Source organism: Pinus tabuliformis, chromosome 5_1 (genome assembly GCF_031772625.1).
Source record: "Pinus tabuliformis cultivar Carrire ecotype Pingquan chromosome 5_1, CPIR1, whole genome shotgun sequence".
NCBI lineage: Eukaryota > Viridiplantae > Streptophyta > Pinopsida > Pinales > Pinaceae > Pinus > Pinus tabuliformis.
Genome location: NC_142305.1, coordinates 905,818,998 through 905,843,911, shown reverse-complemented (window position 1 = coordinate 905,843,911; position 24,914 = coordinate 905,818,998). Strand labels below are relative to the sequence as shown.

Genomic DNA, 24,914 nt, shown 5'->3' with positions numbered 1-24,914 from the left:
TAGTATAGCAAGGTGTCACATGGTAATGTGCAGCAAATAGACGAGATGCAACACTATGATAGGTGAACGAGTCACCTTAGAGAATCAGTTGAAGCAATATGTCTTCAACTGATCTCATGCGATATCAAAAGTCAAGTATGGACTTGTATTGTAAATGTACTATCTCTCTCACTTTCTCTGCTAAACTTTGAAGAATATAAAAGAAGAATTGATCAAGGGTTTCCCCACATTGGGGTTTGTCCCTAGCTGGCGCTACATCTTGTGTCCTCTTGTCTTGTCTTGTCTTCTGCGATTTATATTTATGTTCTATCTGCAGTTTACTTTAATGCTGATGTGATTGCTAACTATGAAAATTTAAAAAAATTGCTCTTGCATAGAACATACCAAAACTCAACAGAACAAGTAGGAGATTGTAAACCAGTAATTGCAGTAGGGGTTTTTGATGTGTTAGATTCATAAATTTTCACATTTAGTAACCAAAGCGAAATATATCCCTAAGGCCGAAATCTATTCTCTCTGCAGGCTGAGAATCATATTACTTGACAAGCTGAATTCATATTTGAAGGAGATCGAATTTGTGGTTTGAATGCTGGATGGAATTCTCTGTATCTCTCAAGTTGCAAGGTCGATTTACCAAACCATCCGAGCAAGTAAGTGGGTCGTAATTTAGCAGTGGAGGAGGCCAAACTCGATCTGTGTACATCGTATCCAAGTTATTTGTTAAAATTATTTAACCGATTCAAGGATTATGAAATGATTGTTCCCAGCGTTGAGGTTCATGAAAACTTGTGCAAGGAATACGACGACATATCAGATCGTGCATACAATGTGCGGAGCAAATCTGTGGACTTATCCGATTACTCACGTAATTCAGCGTCGACTTGGTGTTGGTAGGCTAATGACCGAGTGGGTAGAACTGCTATTGTGAGATGCCTCCTGTTGTCATCGTTGAATGGTTTATATAGCCGCATGCATCGCTGGCATTTTTACACACAGCGCTGAGAGCACCATTTTGGGCAGAATTTCTCAGCGGCGTGATGAGCAATAAACCAGAACTGACTAATTAAATTTATGAAAGAGACTGTGCATGCAGGTTGAGGAAGTAGTAGCAGAGGTTAAATGGTCCAAGTTATCTATATTGACTTGCATGTGTTGACGGTAGAATGAGAATTGGTGACTGGCGGCACTGGCAAAAGAGTCAAACTACTCTCCGAGAATTTTCGTTTGAAGGTGACATTTCGATTTGTGTAAATGCATATCTGTTGGCTCGTGAAATAAACAATGTCATATAGCTAAGAGGAGCGCAATGGTCAAAGAATCAATATATTGGTAGCATGATGCATTTTCGCTGTTGTGCGATTGTGGCTACCTGTGCAAAAGTGACAAATGCATTAACAATGATGCCAAACTTATATTCACAAGCCACTGCAAATTTTGTTACTGGAGCAGACTTTTAACTTGCTTTACCTGTTACAACGCTTGAGAACCAGACAAAATACACCAAAATACTCTCTGTATCCTTCGAAATGCTTACCTGTGCACATTGTGCTTGCTCATGAGTGCATAAGGAACTTGGAATAAAGATATGAAGTTAGTTACATTGTATAATTGTCAGAGTATGTTGTAGCATTGTGCGCTTGAACAGAGGATGCATTTCAGAGATCACTAAGGCAAAAAGGTCAACTATTGGTTGCTAGTATATTCATTGCACCCACCTGTAGCATGCATTTGTTGAAGTTTCTAAATTTACTTAGTTTAGAAATCCTTCATGCACTTTTTCTGATTTATTCCTACCTACTTGTTATTTTTCTTTAACAAGTTATTTACAAAGTAAACACTGAAAATAAACACCAGTGCATAGCTCAACATATTACAAATCAGCAACTAAAAGAAACAAGAACAAACACACCACATGACACCATTATTTTTGGACCAATGTCCCCAGAAAAACCCAATGCGAGAAAGCCGGTGCAGCTATCTGAGGGTTTTCTTATTAAGCAATATCAGAATACAATCTGGGTGCCAAAACTGGCCTACCCAACAGAGAATTTCCTTAGTAGCTATACCTCACAGTTTGAGAGAAATCTCCTGGCTGAATCCCTGAAAAACCCTTCCGGCAGCTCCTTAGCACAAAACTGCTTTGCAACCCCAGCGTCTGCCCAAACTAGACTGCGTCAGCCCCTCTCTGTCTCACGCTGGCCCTGCGTCAGCCTTTCTAGGCCCGCGTCAGCACCAGGAGGCCCTGCGTCAACTCTGGGAGCCTCTGCGTCAGCTGCCCTGGCCCCTTTGGTGCTCCACGCAACACTTGGCTGCCTTTGCATGGCGCTGCATGAGCCCTTGCTGGCTCTGCGTCACCCTCCTTGGTTGCTGCGTTGCTCTCTCGGTACAATCTCTGCCTTCTCTGTTTCTCTGTACTCAATGCCCCTCAGCTGCTCTCCTGGCACAATCTCTGCCTTCTCTATTTCTCTGTACTCAATGCCCCTCAGCTGCTCTCCCAATCACTGATTCTATCTCTCTTAGCAAACCTCGCTAGAATGACTGATCATCTGGTGTACTGTCCAAGTGACCCTCAAGCCTCCTCTTATAATTTTCTTGTTGACATCTCAACGGCCAAGATTAAGTCCCTAATCAACGGCTAAGATTAGATCTGGCTTGATCCATGTCTTTTGGACCATTCTAAAACAGATTCATATTAATACACATTAATATTTTATTTTCCCTAAGTTTAGACTTAGGGACTCCATTAAAAATATTAATTATTTTAATATCTCATGATCTGTTTATAATCTGCCCAAACCCTTTCTGGGTATTGGAGATCTCATGTGCCCCAACCTCTCCACCAAATTTTGTGGCTAAAGCACATCCGATGCTACCCCAAATCAACATCATTGAGGATAGAACAACAATGCGTATGGAGTAAAGGAAGGCAAGAAACTTGAATATTCATTTCTGAAGTCATTCTAGCAAAACAATATGTGGTTGCATCTGTGCTTAAAGTTCAAATAAACTCAGGCATATAGGGGTTACGATTTCCTCATATCACTGGAAGTGAGCTTACAACCATTATTTCTTCCAACAGTTGCTGGTATTTTCTATTCCCATACCACTGTTATTATTAGTGCATGTATTTTAGAGGTATGTATTTATCCCTCTTTTATATTCCAGATTAAATACAAGTTGTTCTCAAGATATTCTGTCCTTAATACTTGGCACAATCACATTTAAATTTGTTATAAGTGGCTGAAAGAAACCTACATCAGTTTGTCATGAAACTGATTGCCAAAACACCTCACTAAGAAGTTCAACAAACTCAGAGAATAATGGTCTCATTATGCTCCTTGGCTAAACCCATGGAGAAACTCAAAAAGCTCCTAAATAGATTGGAAACATAAACAATGACCCTTGGAACCATAATGCAACATTGTACCAAAATCCCACATAGAACAACAAACCATTCTCCAAAGGGATCCACACCCTTCTCTAGCAAAAACCGCCAAAATAATTACAGAAGGGGCAAGAATTAGGACATAAATTTTTGTACTTGGAACAAATTTGAAGCACTTGAGGGTCACATGGAAAGTTCTTTTCAAATTAGATGAACTGGATGCACTCCTTTCCGAAGTGAACTGGTTAGAGGGGAAGAAACTAATTTGGGCTCTAAAACCAGCTATGCTTGCTCTCATACAACACAATTTCTTGGAGGAACCTTGTGAAGGGGTCAAACTTCTAGTTACATCCTGTCTCAGTAACATTATGAGGTTGACCGCACCTATACCTCCTTACAACAATGGTGTTATGAGGAGAGTTTTCAGATTGATAGTAGATACCTTTCAAGACTTGGATAACACTGAGGGTATTACCTTTGGGAAAAAACTTCAGATTTTGGAAGATATGGCCAAACTTTGAACCTATGACATCATGTTTGATCTAGAGTGTGATGATCTGATTTTTCAAATGTTCCAACAATTTTTCAGCATTAAGGAACATCATCCAGACACGGTCAAAACACACACACAGTCCATCTTGTCTTCAGTTATGTGAGATTGTGACGCCATCTGCAAGAAGTTACAGTCTAAGTTGTTGGCCATTTGGAGGAGAGAACAATTGGTCTCACTTGTTTCTTTTGAACTAGCCGAAAGGCTGGTTGAGCAGAACATTGCAATGTTGCACGAAGCGGGGACGTTTTTTGGAAGCGGGGACACGGAAGTGTCATTTTCCAAAAATATAGGAAGCGAAGCGTCTGCTATATATATATATTTATTTATTTTTTATTTTTTTGCATTTATACTCAAAACAAACATCCCAAACAGGCGGAAGCGTCCAGGAAGCGTCCAGGAAGAGTCTAGGAAGCATCCAGGAAGCGTCCAGGAAGAGTCTAGGAAGCATCCAGGAAGCGTCCAAAACAGCCAGAAGCGCGCTTCCGGGGACGCTTCCTGGATGCATCCGCACGGGACGTGCTCCGGGCCTTGGAACGGGGGGGGAAGCTTCCTGCAACTACGGAACATTGGTCTGTTTAGGAGATGATTGACCCAGGGAGAGTTGCGGAGGATTGGTGGTGACCAACCATGCAATAAGAATGAGTTGAGGAGGAAGGGTCTTTTTTTTCATCTGCAAAGAATCTTGGGAACCTGACCACTCATGCTTGAGAGATGCAGAGGAGATGGTAGAGGTACAGCAGGAAGATATTCCTTCTGTCTTTCAGGATGAGGACTCTTCTTTGGATGAGTTCGTAGGGACATACGAGGATGTCTCTGGGGAGCATGAGCAGTCATGTGCAATTGTTGATAGTAGGCCAGATTTATATTCGGGTGTGTATGGTGAGCAGTTAGTGGACCCTATGGGATACATTCAGGATGATGAGTCACCAACGATGATTCATCATGAGCAGCAGATGGTGGGGCATGAGTCAGCTGAAGAGGATGATTTGCATAGTATGCATGATGAGCCTTTTAGGGAGAGCCAGTTAGAGGTTCATGTTGAGCCCATGATGGAGGGGGATGAGCAACCATCCTTGGGCCCAGCCATTGATTAGGGGCAGGCAAATGTACAGACGGCTATTTGGGTGGCAATATTTGCAGACAAATGTCCTCAGGAGGTGCGAGGGTTTGACGGGATAGTTTTGCAAGAGTTTGGTAGACTCGAGGAGCATGGAGTTTTCAACCAGATGAGGGTGGATATTTTTGAGATGGTGGTGCATCCATCTCTACCCACTGATGAGGTGCAGGTACTTGCATAGGCAGCTGGTAGAGCTAAAGTACTTTCAGGGAGCATCCCTCTTCGGGAGTACATAGACAAGGCTTGTAGAACATCTTGCCCGCCTTTTCCTATTAGAGAGCGAGGGGCAGGTTTCCTTAGACAGATCCTGTTGATTGACCAAATAGAGCATCTTGAGTTGAGCAGGGACCCGTATAAGCTCAGTCAACTTGTTTCTTACGCAGGTGTCTATGCATTGGATTGGCGAGAGATCATGAACTGGTATCCTATTGATGGAGTATCATTTTTAGTCAAGAGCATCACACTGAAGGAAGCCTTAGATGTGAGGGATACTACATTCTCCAGTTGGCAACAGGATGTAGGCTGGCCACTCATCAGTATTTCAGCACCGCATCAGCATGGTGAGTTTGACCTTGGTCTATGCCAAGGGTTGGATTGGAGAGAGGCGACGAGTTTGTACGCGATGGATGGAGCAACACTCATGGTTGGAGTAATAAAACAATAGGAGCCATGGAGCATTGATACTTGTTCTTGGTGGCATTGGGATCTAGGAGGATTGGTTGATGACCAGTTCAGTCAGAGATTGGTTTGGGGTTTGGGCATTGAGGGGCCCATTCATGGAGGGTTGAAACTTGACATAGAGGCATGCCATTTGTATGGGATCTGGGAATTAGGTCTTAGTTACATTGGACCACCAAACTGGTCCACAGGTTTGGATTGCTTGAGGGCAAGCAATCTTGGGGCAGGAGGATTTGTAATGTTCCTTTTTCTGGTGTTCCTTATGACATGGATACGATGGACTTTCAGAGTTGGGCGCAAACAGGTCACAGGTGTAGGTTGACGTCTTTAGTGGGTCCAGGGGCTTTTGGAGGGTTTTTGAGGAGTTTTTGTGAGGTTCGATGGCATTCGCTTGGTATATTCCATCATCCGCACAATTTGCCTTTCGTTTTGTTGCATTTCGACAACTTCCAAAAAACAGAGTTATTAATGGGCCTGTCTCAATTAATTTACGCTTTAGGTGGCATTTCAGGAGGCGTACTTGGCAAAACACCTTCGTGTAATAGCTCGTTGGAACCAGAACAAGAAGATCTACAAGACGGGATGGTTAGAAGTGTTTTTTAGTGACCTGAGGAGGCATGGTGGCCAATTTACCCTTTTCCCACATTAAAAAAATATTTTAATTGAAATAAAAAAGGGAAAAGTGCTCCATGATTAAAATAATAATAAAATAGGAGGTTCTAGAAGGGTCCATCAGATTTATAAAAGAGGAGGAGGAGGCCATTAGAGGACATCTTGGATTTGATATTACTTCATGTATGAGAGGTTGATAACCTGATTCTCTACTTCATTGGTAGCCCTAGGACGAAAACCCTCGGGTGTGCTAGTGGGTGTTGGACGAAAACCAAACACCCTTAAGGATATTTCACTCAGAAATCTCACAGTGCTTCAGTGGAGTTTGGGGAGAGCAGTTAAGCCGTAGCCGGTTTGCAGCAATCTTCTCATCGAGCCATCTACATCATTGCCAAAGCCATTCATTAGTTGGGTCAGAGATATTTTTCTAGGTTTTGCTTCGCTTGCTTGGCAAGCGCAGGTTCCACTATTCCTTCATGTTGATGTACTCTATTCAATTGATTAATAAAATGGCTTAATGATATTATCGACATCTATTTGTGTATTATTTGCTGGTTGTGTGTCTATTTACGTTTATTTTGCTGTTCAAGTTTATTTCTGGTATCTACTGTTCAAATTTCCATTAGGAACATTACAAGAGAACTAGTGTTGAATTGTAAAATGACGAAAGATATCCAAATGAGAGTCTCCATGCTCTATTTATAATTGTTGGCCCTCTCCTCCTTGGTGGCCCCCACTCTCCACTAGTTCTCACCTTTTCTCTCTCTCTCCTCCAAGAAGTGCGAATTGCTCCATTGCATCAAATTTCCTTCTTTTGTGGACCCCACATTCCACTAGAGCTGTAATTTTCCATTTCTCCTAAGTCCCATGCACCAAAAATGTCTCCAATGCCCAAATTACAAAATTTTGCTATGCTTAGCACCTCCCAATAAACACCGTTAATCCCCTCCAATGAAAAATCAAAATTGGGGATATTACAGGCTGTAGGTTGTTCATCTCAGCTCTGTTTTGTCCTTGTAAGAAAACAACCCAAGTTTGATCCTTTGACTTCATGTCCCCTAATTTGGATAGGCACTTGTCTTGGTTCACCCATTTATATTAATTCTAAATTTATCACACACATTACCAGGAAAACCTCCCTTGTGCCATATGATAGATGGCCTAAAGGGAGTGAGGGTGTTGTCATGGTAACAATGGACAATCCCTAATAGTTCCTCTAAGTTAGCACTTGTGTTTTATGGGTTTACCACTTAAGGTGCAGCTTTAAGAAGTAATACTAACTTCTAAGAATGATTTTGTAATGGCTTATTCTAACCTCATTGTAGCTGTGATTGCAATTAGGTAGGGAAGCCCCTTATTTCTGTACTCATATGCTTTTTGTATTTATAAGCAGTAATTTCTTCCCAAAAAACTCTCTTGATCCTGCATTTGCAAGTACAAGTTTGTTCTTTGTTTTGGCTAATGTGGTTTGCAACGTTTCACAAAGCTCTGATACATTGATGTCTCCAGTTTGCAATTTGGTGTCTTTATCATTCGAGGATTTCTACAACTAACTTGAAAGTCTAATTTCTTGCATCTTCTGCTCTTTAACAACATCTGCAACATACCCCAACAAACTACAAATCTCTGCATTTTTTGCAAAAACATGTCTAATTCTTCACGTCTGGTTGTAGAGACAACCACTGCAATACATCTTCCAGCAACAAATTCTGTGCAAACAGCTTCGCAAAAGTCATTTCCAAAATACCTGATATTAATGTACATTGCGGGCTTTCTTCATCCCTGTAAATTTATTGGCCTCTTTCTCTGGTACCCTAATTGGCATATGCATGCGTTGTGCATATATAATTTCTCTTTTCCTGTGAATATGGCTGCGAACAAGAAACAATGTCACGTTTTGCTGGAATAACTTAACGTTGGATCCTTGTTATGTATGTTTATCAATGGCAACTGTATATGTGACTTTACATCAAGTGTCAGAATTGGCAGACATTTCAATCTGGGTTTTCTCCACAACATTTGGTATGCAATTAATGATGTCTAAATTGGGTTAATGGATGGTGTTTTGCTGTGTGCCCTAGTCACACGTGGGCATTGTCTCCCTCTGTGTGGAATCTAGATGAATGTCTAGTCCATGGAAATGTCTAATCTGTGGGTGAGGAGATGTTTCTTATAAGTTTGTTTGCTGTTTGTTTTCTTGCACAAATGCTGTGTCTGCAACGTGGTTTTCTCTGAGTGCTGGTGTGTGCTGTATCTTGCTTCATGATATGACTGCTAAATCCCCTTGGCATCTCAATCTGTCTAGTATGTTGCTTTGAATGCCCATAATATTGTTGTTGCTGCTGCTCATTATCATCATTAGAATGATCTTCGATATATGTTATGATGGACGCCACCAAACATTCAAAGGTTGTCTTCTCTTTAGGATTTTAAAATTTTCACCTAGACATTATTTACACTCAATTAATTTTATACCCTATAATTGAAAGCAATGTTGAAAATATCTTTGATGTCTCCTAATATTTCCGATATTTTCTCAGTTTTTCAGGTTGTTGATGTTTTTGAGTTTTGAAGTCCAACTTTATTCTTGTTGATATTTTCCCCGATATTTCCACCAAACGTCTTTGCGTACCCTCATTAATATATTCCCGAAACAATAGTTGCTACATTGATCGAAATTTTATAAAAATAGCTATCCCTTTTAAAGTCTTTGAAAATAAATTTAGTCTTGCCTCTGTGTCATCCTTATGATCTTCTCCCTCTTTAAACGGTTGGCCTACACATGCTTTTGTAAGTTGCCGCAGATTCTGAACTATGATGTAACCGTCCATGAACATGGACTCTTGGTTCAAGCTGATGCAAGCTATGACGTAATATTGAATTTTAGGAGAAGACAAACAAATTATTGATGTATTCGGTACTCAATATCTACTGGGCCCCTTGTAACTAACCTATCACATAACTAATAGTAACAGTACATGGTGACTTCACATTTAATGCAACCCTTGATATAAAGTTACAAACACTAAGATATAATTATTTTCATGTTACTACTCTAATAAATGGTTTCATGATTGCCTCGCTTTTAGCTTCAAAATTAACATTTTTAATCTTCTCCATATGACGTGGTAACTGCAGTTCAATAGCGTAATGTCTCATGGAATTGTTATCTTTTTATATCTCTCCTTTTACCCTAACTGATTCTCTCAAAAGCTAATTTCTATTCCAACTAGTCAGCGACCTAGAGATATTTGTTTTGCACACATAGGTATGTGTGACATATCATTTAATTTCATGTATTCATGCGTGCTTATATGTAGGTTCTTGGATGTGTGTGTAGAGAGAGAAGCATTCATTTAATTTCATGTATTAAACATGCTTATATGTAGGTTCATATATATATATATATATATATATATATATATAACTTAGTGTGTTCATGCATGCTTATATCTAGGTTCTTGCATATATTATAATAATAATGTTATTAGATGTAATATTTTAGAAGTGTGTTGGTTTGCCATATGGATATGGAATCTGAAAAATGAGGCAACACAACTCATCATGGTTAACTTTTTTATTGATAGGTAGGAGATGTCATACTTGTTGAGGATGAAAACATGCTGGATAATGAGCCAACAATGATTGGCCTAGATTCTTTGGTAAGCTTATTTTCCAAGATAATATAACTTAACTGATTATGATGCATGTAGTAGGCTTGCAATGAAATAGAGAAAACCATATTTTTGCTTGTATGCTTTAGAGTTTAATGTTGGAAAATCATTATGTTCTTTAATAGTTTGGCAATTCTAAGACAAAACATGAAATAATATTGATGACTCTCTAACCTTGCTTAGAATTTTCTACATTAGTTAATGTACTTAATGATAGTTGTGAAAATTCAGAAACCCCAAATCCTACTGCAACAACTGATTAAGTTTCTTCTATTTATTAAATAACTTGAACAAATTATTTACTGCATCCTACGGTAAATGCTCTGGGTCAGCCTATGCAGATCTGTGTCCCACAACTCGGATCAACGTCTCTATCGCTAATTGATTTGCTGCTATCTGGAAAATTGATCCTCCTGGCCTTCGGGCTCCCACTCCAGCTTCTGGCACTGAATTTTGACTGCTCCTCAGCAAAATACGGATCTCCCTCTGAAGCTCTGCGCTGCCTCTCTATGGCACTCACTGCCTCTCTACTATGCACTCACCGGACTGGAGAAACTTCCTTTCGACCTTACTATCCCTGCCCCTCTCTCATTGCTTTGACTTCACTGAATCACCTACGGCAACTGTTTGTTGCTACTTTGGAGTTCGATTTCCCAGTAAAATTGAATTCCTTGTCTCACAAGTGTGTTCTCCAACCCCCATCGAATTTCTTCTTATAATCTCTCTTTGAGGCTTCAACGACCAAGATTAAAACATAATCGATGGTTATGATTAACTAGAAATCGATCCATGTCTTCTTCTAGAAGTTTCTCACCATGACTTAATTAATACCCTTTAATTAATCAGTTCTCCTAAGTTTAGACTTAGGCACCATTAAAAAAAGATTAATTATTTTAATTAAGTCATCTCTATGTGGAATTTCTAGAAACGATTTCTGGGTTTTGGAGAATACATGTATTCTAGCCTCTTCACAAAGTTTCTTGGATAGAACACATCCGATGCTACAAAAACTAACACTCCCTCTTAGCAAAGAATGTGTTCTAGCACTGCAACCCACTAAAGCAACACCCTGTCTCTACATCACCTCCGGTCACGTTGCTGATGTCTGGCTGCTACTGTCGACCAACTAATGCACAACTCTGATAAATGTCGCATCTGTGTTGCTGTTGGCCCTACTGAACTGCTGCCAACACTGTATATGCACTGCAACTCCCTCTCCATTTGCTGTTGCTGCAACTGCAACTGAAAAGCATCCAAAATATTGAACCAACTTTGGTCAGTATGATGCATCTGTCACCTAAGTCCTGACTGCTGCTAGACTCTGCGCTGTCACTGAAGCCTCTGTGCTGCTGCTGGCTCTGTTCTGTGCCATCTGCATTGCTGCCAATCTCTGCACTGTGCTGCCCAGTGTTTGACCGCTACTAGCTACTGCATCTGTCACTTTGGCATTTGACTGGAACTGTTGCCATTGATCCATCCCGCTACTGCACGTTTTGGGCTCCCATAGCAAGGTATTGATTCATGATGTGGACCCCCTCAAGAATCCCGCCCATCTGTAGCTCTTTGGGGCTACAAAACCAAGTCACCCCACCTCACTCCTGGAGGTATCTCGGTGATCATGGCAAAATATTCCTCCAATCTAGAGGACAACCTGTCAATCTCCATGGATGCAGCCTGTTGATCGTGCTCCTCCTCCTTGTCCTTATTCTTGAGAGGACATTGAGTGCTGTAGTGGCCAAGCTCACTACATCTGAAGCATTTCACCTTGGAAATGTCCTTCTTCCTCCTGCGTTGCTCCTGCTGCCCCTTTGATGTGAGGGCCACATCTTCCTCCTGCGTTGCTCCTGCTGCCGCTTTGATGTGAGGGCCACATTTTCCTCTTGCGTTGCTCCTGTTGCCCCTTTGATGTGAGGGCCACATCCTCCTCTTCCTTTACTTGCTTCGACTGCTGCTGCTGCTGCCAGTGATGGTGGTCTTCACCAAATCTCGCCTCATCTCCTGCTGCTGCAGATCATTCCACATACGATCCTAGTCTGACAGCTTTTCTCTGCCTAGAATACTCTAGACGAAGACTTGCCACTCTTCGGAAATGTTGTTTAGAGCAAACCGCACCAACTCAGTAGATTAAGGTGATGACCCTACTGCAGACAGCGGGTCTCGGATATCCTGAAGCCTAGTAAGGAAGGGGTATACGCGCTCCCCTTTCTACATCCTTGTGCATTTCAACTTCTTCTCAAGATACATCTTCTGCTGCTCGAAAGATCCCTCATATAGCATAGCAAGTGCTTCCCACATCTGCCGGGTAGTATCTTTGTGAGCTATGTGAGACACCACGTGATCTCGAACCCCATCGAGAATCAACCTCTTTGCCTTCACCATCTCCTTCTTGTAGGCCTTAAGCAGATCTGCATCTGCAGGTACAACTACCATGCCAATGATATAAGCTTTGAGATCGTAGTCATCTAGAAGATAGGGAATTCTTGCCTTCCAGATCACGTAGTTGGAGGTTCTGTCCAACCGATCCTGATCTCTCAGCCTTGTTGATGCCATCTTTGCAAAAAATGTCGAATTCCTCCTCTTCTCCTCTGTGCAGTTGCTGACTGGCTTTTTGCACTCTCCGTTGGAGTGGGAAAATCTGCGCACAACTACTATTGCTTTGCTAGGAAAATTTGAACTTCTGGGCTAGAAGTCCCCTAAGAAAAGAATTCCCTCAGTGTGCTCTTCCTTCCTCCTGACGCTATTTTGCACTAGCAAACTGCTGCAAAATAACTGCGTCCCATCTGAAGATTAGCTCTACAAGGAAAATGCTGCTGCTCCCTTTGCCTATGGTAACCTTTGATCTGGAAAATCTATTCTTTGTCAACTCTCGTAGAGAAATAATTTTTCTTCAGAAACTAACCCTCTTGGCCCAGGGGATTGCGCTACCTCTTGAGGGTTTCGAACTGTTGCCTCTACAGAGATTCGAAATTCCTCCTTCCTTCTTCTATTGAGCTCTCCGACTTACGATCTGTGCTTTGATACCATGTGAAAATTCGGAAACCCCGAATCCTACTGCAACAACTGATTAAGTTTCTTCTATTTGTTAAATAACTTGAACAAATTATTTACTGCATCCTATGGTAAATATCAAAACTAATACACTGCAACCTTCACAAATACAATACTGCGGAAGAAAAATAATGCTAGAAGAATAGAATCACACACACATAAATAACACTGTTATTTTTGGACCAATGTCCCCGAAAAAACCCAACTTGGGAAAACTGGTGCAACAACTGAGGGTTTTATTTATTATGCAGTAGTAAATATGAGTACAAATCTATGGAAGCTCAAATCTAGATTTCCATACAGAGAAATAACTGACAAGAGATCTAGTGAGAAAAATCTCACTCCCACCGGTGATTTGACACTGACCTTGGCTCAAGATGAGCTGCCCCTTGCTGCCTCTGCGTTAGCCTACACAGATTTGCGTCCCACAACTCAGACCAACGTCTCTCTTGCTAACTGATCAACTTCTATCTGGAAAATCAATCTTCCTGGCCTCCAGGCTCCCACTCCGGCTTCTGGCATTGAATTTCGATTTCTCCTCAACAAAATATAGATCACCCTCTAAAGCTTTGCACTGCCTCTCTGGTCCGCGCTACCTCTCTGCTTTGCGCTGCCTCGCTGTGGCACTCACTACCTCTCTGCTCTACGCTGCCTCGCTGTGGCACTCACTACCTCTCTGCTATGCACTCACCGGACTGGAGAAACTTCCTTCCGACCTTACTATCCCTTCCCCTCTCATTGCTTCGACTTCACTAAATCACCTACGAAAACTGACTGCTGTTACTCTGGAGTTCGATTTCCCAGCAAAATCGAATTCCTTGTCTCACAACTGTGTTCTCCAACCCCCATCGAATTTCTTCTTATAATCTCTCGTTGAGGCTTCAATGACCAAGATTAAAACATAATCGAAGGCTAAGATTAACTAGAAATCGATCCATGTCTTTTTCTAGAAAATTCTCACCATGACTTAATTAATACCCTTTAATTAATCAGTGTTCCTAAGTTTAGACTTAGGCACCATTAAAAAAAGTAATTATTTTAATTAAGTCGTCTCTAGGTGGAATTTCTAAAAACGATTTCTGGGTTTTGGAGAATACATGTATTTTAGCCTCTCCACAAAGTTTCGTGGCTAGAACACATCCGATGCTACAAAAACTAACAATAGTTAACTTAAGTATATATTAAAAAACACATGTAGACTCCCATTGTGGAATGGATCTTTTTGATCCATATCAAAGTTTAATGCTTGTTTAATTTTCATTAGTGTTGCAAATATTTGTGCTTTATCGCCAACATAGCGATATGTTGTGTTCCTCTTAGCTTGACGATATTATTGTTAGGCAAAATCACAATTTTTTAAAATTTTGAATATATTACGATATATTGGCAAAATATTGTGGGAAATTGAATAATTTTTTTTGAAGGGGAAATTGGAAAATATTAGCTAAGTAAATTTTTGCAATGTTCCATCAAGTTTACGGGATGTGGGGACGCGGGAATGAGGAGATGCACAAAGGGGACATGCAGGAGCACCCCCAAATTTTAGGGGGATTCAAGGGGGCCGAGGGGATGTCGACGGGTGTGTCTATATATATATATATATATTATAAACATGATTGAAATTCAAATTCAAATTTAATAATGAAATACATTTATTCATACATCATAAATGTTTCAATGAAATAGAAATAGTAAAATATTGTATACATTGATTTAAATTCATCATTCATCATTCTAGAATCTATATTGATTTAAATTCATCATTCATTATTCTAGAATATGATTAGTACTAAGCAAAATAGCAAATACTAAAGTCTGAAGATTGGAATAGTAAATTGAAATTATTCTAACCCAAAAATAGTAATGATTGACAAGCCAAAGATTCAAGTTTGAGGTCATCAGTGTCTAGAGTCAAGACAAACAAAACTAAAAATGAACAATGGACAATGAAGTGATGTTATAAGAATTGCACTGGTCATCGAACTGATTGACCTCAAAACCAGGAATTGGAAAAAAACTAGACCAAGAAACTAGTTGCCCAAAAAATACATAAATATTAAAATTTTGAAAAAAAATACATAAATATTCATGTGCATTCATATGAATCCAAACCATTACACAAAAATATCCAAAGTTTCTCATATATATAGAAGGGGTGCATATAACCAAAATAACACCGAGTGCAATTCATCTTTGAACCAAAAATACATCAGCAAGAGGTTCTAGATGGCCTCTATATTCCAAGAAAAATAATGCTATAACAAATACCTACATATCAACAAAGTCATTACCTATATTGGGATCCTCATCATCAATATCACCCTTGAAGCATTAAAATAAGATAGAAAATGATTAACATGTCAAATTGAGATTTTGCTTGAGTTATGGGTACATTTTTACTAGGGTCATGACAAAGGAGCTCAACAATCAATGCCAACAACATCGAGTTACATAGAGGGCTTGGTGCTCTTGAGTAAATGCGAGTTCCATACCCTCACACATGAAAAAATCCAATGGAAATGTTGCAATCACACCTCCTTCCCCAATCCTGAAATCTTGAAAATTGTTAAGTTTGCTAGGTTTTGAGTGGGATCTAAAATTCTACATATGAAATCCAATGAGGTTGCAACTACTCTCAAACATCCTGGAACGATTAATGGTAATGTTAAAAATTTAAGTAAAAGGATGAAAATGAAAAACAAAGAAGAATGTCACTTTTACCCCTATGTGTTTCATTTTCATCCTTTTACTTTAAGAATTTAACATTACCATTAATTACATAGCACTACTGGGCCCGTAGGGTTGAATATTAGGCTTTGTTGAATTTGTAACTATGGTCGGTCTTCATAATGTACATTTGGTCATCTTATGTAATTGTATTTATCCTTGTAAAGCATATTTATAAATGCTTGAGTCAAAGTTCCATTGTGACTTTTAAAAGATGTAAATTTGAAATTTTGAAATGAAATTTTGGCTCCAAAAGTGACAAGTTGGCTTCCCTCCAAGTCAAGTCAGCATTAGCCAAGAGACATCTTAATTCACCCTAGACAGACTACTATATAAAGGCAACTCGAGCTCCTCCATTTGGCAATTCACATTCTCTCACACAAGACAATTTCTAGGCAAGTGAGCGAAGGACAAGAAGGACGCAAAGAAGGCTGAGTTTTCTCTCTCCTCTCTCTCTAGAACGCTCGCGTGAAGCAATTGCTCTCCCTCTATGGTTTGCATTTTTCTGGGGCAACTGTTGTAGGGGGGAAATTTTCCTGGGTTATTAGGGAAACAATTGCAAGGATGAAATTCTGGGGCAGCTGGCTAGTGTAGGAAGGTTGAAATTCTGAAGTGCAGGATTAGATTGGGTGACTTGACTTGGAGGAGAAGGCCAAGTTTGACCATAGGTCTAGGTGTTTCTCTTATTGAACAAGAAGAATTTCTCTATTTAGAAGGTTGCTGGGTTTTTCCTCGTAGTAGGTTTTCCCAGGGTAAATCTTGTCTTCTCTTGTTAGTTGTGATCTCTATTGTTCTACTGTTCTTTATGGTTGAATTTCTGAAGTATAATTGCTTAATGATATATTGGAATAAGCTAAACGAAGGTCTACATAAAAGTAATTACTAGAATTTCGGAAATATTGTGCTTACCCTAATTGTACTAAGAAAATGAACAGGCTTCCCCACTCATAAATTATTGTTTTCTGGAAAAATAGAGTGGGGATGCTGACAAGCACCCCTTTGGGGAAACACATTCCCCACATTGGGGAAACATTTCCCCTTGCGTCTCCCTAGGTTTCCCCATAAGGGGACGTGGGGAAACGTTTCCCTAGGTGTCCCCCCCCTCCTCCTAGGAGCATGCGAAACATGGGGAGCACGCCCCCACCTTAGTGGATGAGTCGTCATGGAACACTATTTTTTCAGGCTAATGGAATGAAACTATGGACTCTCTTGAAAAACATGAAGAATGGATCTTGGATGAACCCTAAGTTTGTCCACTATAAACCTTAGAAGCTTCCATGTAGGATGATGACTAGGATGGTGCGCTACAAACCCTAGAAAATCCTCCTATGTCCTTTAACAAGCTTTAAAGACAATATCAAGGGAAGGTTCTCCATTAGAAACCTTCCTAGGGTTTTTCAAGATAGGATGTATTTAAGAAAAATACAAAGGAAAAAGAAACTTTCACAACTTGATAAGCACATCTACACTTCCGACAATCATTAAGATGTTGATTTGTGGTAGCATCGGCTGTGCTTTAGCCATGAAAATTGGTGGAGCGGCTAAGGCACATAAGATTTCCAAGACCCAGAAATGGTTTGGGGAAATTCCACCTTGTTGGAGAGATATTAAAATACTTTCCTAAGTCTAAACTTAGGAAAATTAAAATATTAATGGGTATTAATATAAAACTGGGTGAGAATGTTTTAAATGACATGGATCAAGCCAAATCTAATCTTAGCAGTTGATTAGGGACTTAATCTCGGCCGTTGAAGACTCAACAGGAAAAGTATAAGAGGAGGCTTGAGGGTTAGTTGAAGATACACCAAGATTGATCAGTCAGTTCGATTTTCTGGAGCGGGGCTTGTTGAGAAAATTCGAACTAGTGATCTGTTGCAGTGAGGGGCAATGAGTGCATAGCAGAGAGGAAGGGATAGTGCCAGAGGGTCAGCACAGAGACCAAAGATGCTGACATAGAGGCAACTAGAGCTACGTAGAGGCAGCAGAAGCTACGCAGAGGCAGCTGGGCACTGCACAAGGCTGAGGGGCCTGCGTGGGTGACGCAGATGGCCAGAGAGCTGACGCAGAGAGTCAAAAGGTTGATGCAGAGGCTTCAAGAGCTACGCTGAAGCTAGCGGGGCTGACGCAGAGCCAAGAGGAAGTGTTGGAAGGATTTTCGTGGGGCAGACTAGAGCTAAGAGGTTGAATATCTGTCTTCGAGAAGAGGTATTACTGCCGTCTAACAATCTCTGTTGGGTGAGCCATTTCTGGCACCCTAGTTGTACTAAAGAATCTATAATATCCCTTATCAGGAATATACCTCAAACACAAGCAAACTCCAAATAGAGATGGACTGGGAGGGCATTTACCAGATATGTCGCCTCTAAAAAGAGGACGAGATCCGAAGGCTACCTGGCCCTTTCCAGACTCTGTCTAAGAGTATAATAGAAAACACACAAGTGGTATAAAAGCCGAGAAAGCTCAAAGAGATACAAATAACAATGATTCGATATATATATCAAATAAACCATAAGCAGATACATAAGAAGTGCAGAGAGAATGCTAAGCCATTTTATTATACTGAGTAATAAAATGAGTATAGGAGGTGATCAGGAAGATGGCACCTCTACTTGCACTAGGCAAGTGAAGAAATACACTCAGAATAGCAAAAGAATGGCCCTTCTCTGATCTGCGTCCAAGCTGCTGGGAAACTGCTATGCTGCTGCTGCTACTAGAAATCAAATGAGGATTTGGGGTTGCTCCCCTCCTCAGAAAAGGCTGAAACTCTGGAATCGGACTCTACTCAAGAAACCCAGAAAAACCCAGAAAGCTCTCGTGGAATGGCCGACCCCCGAAAATCACCCCCTTGGGGTTCTGCGCAGTTCCTCACTGCTCTGCGCTGCCACTGAATGAGATGCTCTAGAAACCTGCCTGAAACCCCTGCCAAAACTCCCCAATATGCAAGGGCTGATCCCCTGCTCTATCTCTCAGCACCAAAGCTCTTGCAAACCCTCAACCCAGAACTGCGTCCCTCTCATAGTACTGCGCAGTCCTTCAGAACTGCGTCCCTCTCCTAGTGTTGCGCAGTCCTCCAAAACGCTGCCACTACTGCTGCAAAAAGGCTGATGAAACTACTGCTGAAATGCCAATGGGAATACCTTGCCCGAGCAGGCACTCGAAGTCCCCCGGGGCTAAGGGTGAGATCTCTGAACAGAGACACTCAATGCACTAAACAGTGCTGCAGACTAGCTAAACAGCCAGTGTGCTCCAAGTCGAAATGACTATCACAAATGCTCATCATAGAATGATCAAAATGAGGGGGCTCCTCTCTCATTTATAGCCTTTGCCTCTCTCAATCCCAAGGTTCACCTCCTCCTGCGTGATTCCCCTCTTGCCACGTGTGTCTTCCCTCCTGCACAGTCCCTCCATGTGTTTGCATGGGCTCCATTTCTGCATCCCCCTTTGGCCCCCTTGGCTCCCCTTTAAGTTACAACGTTATGCTACTAGGAAGTGACTTTTTATTCGAAAAGTGAGTTATATCCTCCTTCCTCACTTTTTTATTTACAAATAACTATAGAAAGAAAAATTTGGACAAAATCGAATATTCCAATTAGCGATGGCTAATTAGGAATATTATAGTCTCCCCCTGCAAAATGTTGCTTGTCCTCAAGCAACTGAAGTGATGGATGCTGTAAGATTTTCTCACTCTCCCAAGTGGCATCCTCATTCGGCAAATTCTTCCATCTCACCAAGAATTCCCGGACTGTCCTGCTCCGCAGCTGCTTCTCCCTGGTATCAATGATAGCCTCTAGCTGCAATATCAAATGCCCCTCATCATCCATGGGTGGTAGCTCATCTGTCACTGTCACCTGCTGCCCCAATGCCTTTTTCAGGCATGACACATGAAAAATGTTATGAATCTTGCTGCCTTGGGGTAGCTCCAACTCATATGCAACCTGTCCAATCTTGTGTATCACCCTATATGGCCCATAAAAGCAGGGCTTGAGCTTCTCAGCCCCCTTCTGCTTCAGCGACAACTGTCGGTATCGCTGTAATCGTAGGTAGACCATGTCCCCTACCTTGAACTGTCTCTCCACCCGACCTTTGTCGGCATACAACTTCTGCTGATTCTGCGCTGTAGCCATGTTATCCTTGAGAGCTCGGAGGATATCCTGACTCTCTTGGATCCAAATCTTGGCTCTAGGAGCACTGCTATCACCAAACATCACGTCAACAAAAGATAAAGGATGATACCCATACAAGGCATAGAATGGTGACATACCAATGGACATGTGATATGAAGTATTGTAGCAGTACTCCCCTATATGTAGCCACCTCAGCCATGCTCGTTGCTGCCCGCTAACTGTAAAGACCGAAAACAATTTCCTGATTTATGTCATGAACCTGTAAACATATTTCCTGAGATCTTATAAAATAAATTAAATAGCACTGCTGAGGTACCTACCTGTGCCGCTGCAGTTGAATATGCTGTGCCCCTGCGGTTGAAGATGCCTCCGGCTACGCTACTACAGTTTCCAAAAGACCGAATCCGCCCAGCCAAACTGAGCAGGACCTGGCTGCTCAATCCAGTAAGCTTCTTAATAGAAGCCGACTGTTCCCCCGTGCCCAGAACCTCAGAACACTCAAGCTCTTCCTGTGGATGATTTCCTTCTCCTTCACAATTCTTCCCTCTGGTTTTTGTCCCCCTTCACAATCCATGTCCTGTGGTTTTATTCTGTTGTTTGGCGGTGGCCGCTCTTCCATCTGCAGCCCACCGCTCAACCTGTTGATGACACGCCCTTTCTTACGTATTCCTCCCTTATCTCTTTTAAGGTCGAGGATGTACATGATTTATGTTTTTGAAATCATACTATACTTTTATTAAAATATTCCTTTAATATAACACTATATCGTATATATCACATTATAATTTAATATATCACATTACATTATAAACATTATGTTTTAATATATAACATTGTTTTATTATATATATATATATATATATATTTAATATAACATATAACTTTATACTTAGATCCCTTTTTAATTATTTACTTATATATATTTTAAAATTTATTTTATTAATTTATTAATATAATTCTTTATCAATAATCTGGAATGTATAATTTATATAGGCCTCTTTTGATATTTACCCATACATTAAGTAATATTGACGGATGAGTAGAACCTCTATTCAAAGAAGTGTCATGGTATTTAGCACTTATAATTAATTTAGCATATAATAGTAGTGCGGTGCATACGACACATGCAGATGTAGCCATCATATGCATGTACCGAATACCTGCTATTATGCTTGCGTTCTTTATATATATAGATGGGTCGTTACACTAACAGAGTTACGCAAGTAGCCCTTCAGCCACTTGTTAACTATCTCTGTCTGCCTATCCGTCTATGGGTGATAACTGGTACTCGGTGTCAACTCCGTCCCCACCAATCGGAAAAGCTCCTGCCAAAACCCGCCCATAAAACGGTTGTCCCTATCACTGACGATGGTCTTAGGAACACCATAGCCTGAAGATCTGTTGGCATTATGAGACAAGTGTTGTCTTTGATGGCAAATCACACAGATGACAGATCATAGTGCAGCAGGTCAGCAACAAGGATTTGATGATTAGACTACAAGAATGAAGAGAAAATATATATACGTAGGTTCATCGTGACTAAGCCGCGTATACACGCGTGTTAGACGTTACAAAGGCGCGTGCGCGTATACACGCACTTTCATGCAAGTAAAAGCGCGTATATTTTGGAGAACTTACTTTTGGTCCGTGGTAGTTAGTCCTTGGTATTTGAACCTATGGTTTTGGACCATAGTATCTCGTCAGACGTGTTGACCTCAAGTATTGGGTCCATGGTATTGGTTTGTTATGGTTTTGGACCATGGTATTGAGCAAGGCCTAAGACTATAAAAGGAGAAGAAGATCATTAGGCAAGGGTATCGAAAAAGTCTTGAATATTTGATGAAGCATGAGATCAAGTATGCAGGTTATGGGTTGATGATGCATTGCTTGATCTGAGTTATGGAGGGATCTCACCGGTTGATGGAGAACAAGATCTAAGGATAGATCGGGATCAAATGGTTTGAAATGAACTATCTCTATGATTGATTATGTTTATTCTTGATTTGTATACTGATGCATGTAATGATTTGAAATGGGTATAACTTAAGTTTGAAATTGTTGCAAGTCGTGATTGAATATTTATAGATCTGTACGCGGGTTGGCTTTGATATAAGCGCGTATGTACACGGGTTTGATTCATTGTAGTAGCATATACAATTTGAGCTATGATGTTTGAAGTTACAGGTGGTTCTGGTTGTTGACGACAGTTTAAAGGTGTCAGTATTCTGCATATTCTGATTGGGTGACTGTGTGTAGCTTCAGTATTGATGGATGAGAACTAATATTGGATCAAGATCATAATGACTCATATTTATGTGATCTAATGGACTAGATCTGGTTGCTAACACATATTATTCTTGTATCTGTAATGATCTGGTTATGTCTGAAGTCAGGAAGTGCAGCGAAGTTATGAAGAAGTAATTAATGACATATATGCTGGTTCACCTTGATGAAGTTGCGTATACACGCAGGTTCGGCACTTCCAAGTAGCGTATGCACTCTGATGCATGATTTTGATGATACAATTGGTTCTGATTGTTGTTGCAGAGTTCTATTGTCAGCTCTGTGTTCTGGTGACTGTGATGTTGACAGGTTTCAGTGATTCAGTGATTGATGATGCTAGTATTGATTGTTTTGTGCTTCAATGATATTTATGGGTCCAATATGAAAATTTGATGAAACGTGGCCTTCAGATTATAGTGTTGTGCTTCAAGAGTATCCAGTCTGAAAATGTATGAAACGTGGTACCCGGAGGAGAGAAGATTGTAGGCTGGCGCCTACGTACTAGTATCTTAGCTAGTACAAGAGCAAAGGGGGTTGGAGCTCCCTTCCAGGAGAGTCTGGAGAACGAGAGAAGGTTGTAGCCTTCTGCAGGTTGTAGCCTGCGTGCTGGTAAAGGACTGCACCAGTACATTGTAAAAGAAGTTTCTTAATAAAGGAAGATAGAAACGAATTACAGCAGGTGGTTTTCACCCACATTGGGTTTCCACCTTATATCATGGTGTTCATGTGTGTTGCTTTGATCTATCTGTTTTACTGCTACTGTTGACTGCTAATATGGTTAATAATGTTCTGATGCATCCATTGAAGATCACATAACTGAATCATGAGTTTAATGGTTATACGCTAGTTGCAATAGACACAGTCGCGCATATACGCGGGTATACTTAACTGAAGTAGCGTATATGATTATGAAGTATGAAAATGAAAAAGTTTTATTGATTAGATAATACTGATTCACCCCCCCCCTCTCAGTATTATTTCCAACGGTTGGTATCAGAGCAGGTCCTTTGGTAGAAGCTTGATCGCTTGAAGGAGATCCGTGGAACTATGGGAAAGAAGCTTAAGAAGAAAGCACCTAAGAAGAAGAAGACATCTCAGAAGAACTATGACAGTGGGAGAATCGATTGGGGATTAGGTGTAAGAAGCTCTTCAGATTCAGAATCATTTCAGAATGAAGATGAACTATCAGGTATGAATTTGCTATCCTCTGATGTTCAAGCTATCTATCCATTTGGAAAAGATGAAAGTGATGGCGAACAATTGAATCTGCTCTTATGGGTGAACAAGAAAGATATCAAATAGAGGCAGAATTTAAAAGGCTTTCAGATAAAATCAGAGATCAACAAGATCTATTGAACAAAAGGGGATGTGACTTCAAAGAAGAAGCTACCAAACTAAAGGCCCAACTAGAGGAAGGGAACAAGGTAAGGAAGTTATTCAAGGAAAGATATCAAAAGTTACAGGATGAAGTAACATCACTAAGAGATGAAGTCAATGAAAGAAGCACAACCATCAAGAAACTCAGAGATAGATCCAGTTACTATGAAAGTCTTGAAGCCACGATCCGCTCGCTAAAGGAAGATCTTGAAGAATCAAAGAAGCAGAATAAAGATCTACTCCAAGCTATTGAAAAACAGGTAAATGAAGTTACCAGCTTAAAATCTCAGCTAGAATGTGCCTTCAGAATTCGTCAAATGCAGCAGGATCTTAATGAAGAACAAGAAAAGGAGATTCTCAAACTAAGGCATTAGTTGGAAGAAGGAAGGAAAGCTGAAGAAGACATGAAGAAGCAATGTCTAGAAAAGGAAGAACAACTTCAAGTTGAGGTAAATATCTTGAAAGGTAAATTAGAAGAAAAGGATAAACTGTTACGATTTCAAGATAGTACTAAAGCCTTGGATGATATTCTTAGTAGTCAAAGGTCTCCTGCTATCAAGACCGGTCTTGGTTTTCATGAATCTGTTGAAGGTGAATCTAGTTCACAAGGTGAGGCAAGGAACTCTAAAGAGAAATCTAAAATGATCAACAAGGAGATAAGAGAGATGAGAGGTCAACCCCATCAACAATCAAGGAAAGAGATTCTTCAAAGAAAATCTTTTACTCCTAACTATGGAAGTAATAGTCGGCCATTTACTCAGATGAATAATATTGAATGTTATGAATGTCATAATCTTGGACATGTTGCAGCTAGATGTAGAAGAAGAATGGTTCAAGATCATCACACAGAAAGATCATCACATTCCAGGTACTTTAATGGATATTGTTTTTCTTGCAATATGTTTGGTCACAAAGCTACTGATTGCTACAGGAGGAATATGAAACATGTAAGATGTTATGCATGTAACAAGCTTGGACATATAGCAAAGGAATGCAGGAACAAAGGACGGACATCACACCAAAAGGAGAAAACATCATCACACTTGAAGATATGGAAGAAGAAGGAAGTACAGTCAGAAAGATGTGGCACAACACAATGTACTGAGACACAGCACAACACAGACATAACAGACTCAGGGGGAGCTGAAAGTGTAAAACTTCAGTGTCCTGAATCTCATACGCAAGTTTCTTAAAGGGAAGTCGCGTATATACGTGAGTTAGACACTGCAAAGTCGCGTATATGTCAGTCTGAGGAAAAGCAGTGGGGACAGGCTCAGAAAAAGGATCTGATATGATTCAGTCCATTATTTGCTCTATTGGTTAATAGTTACAGTCT

The 24,914-nt window shown here is 40.5% G+C and overlaps 1 protein-coding gene across 2 annotated transcripts in view; it reads left to right on the top strand.

Moving 5' to 3' along the window:
• The window catches only part of LOC149167743 (uncharacterized), a 293,220-nt gene that overhangs the window by 100,977 nt on the left and 167,329 nt on the right, over positions 1-24,914 (top strand). For both annotated transcript variants that reach the window (XM_089433125.1, XM_089433124.1), the window contains exon 3: positions 9,933-10,007. In XM_089433125.1, coding sequence (XP_089289251.1) covers positions 9,933-10,007 — 75 coding nt within the window. The remainder of the gene's footprint in view (positions 1-9,932; positions 10,008-24,914) is intronic.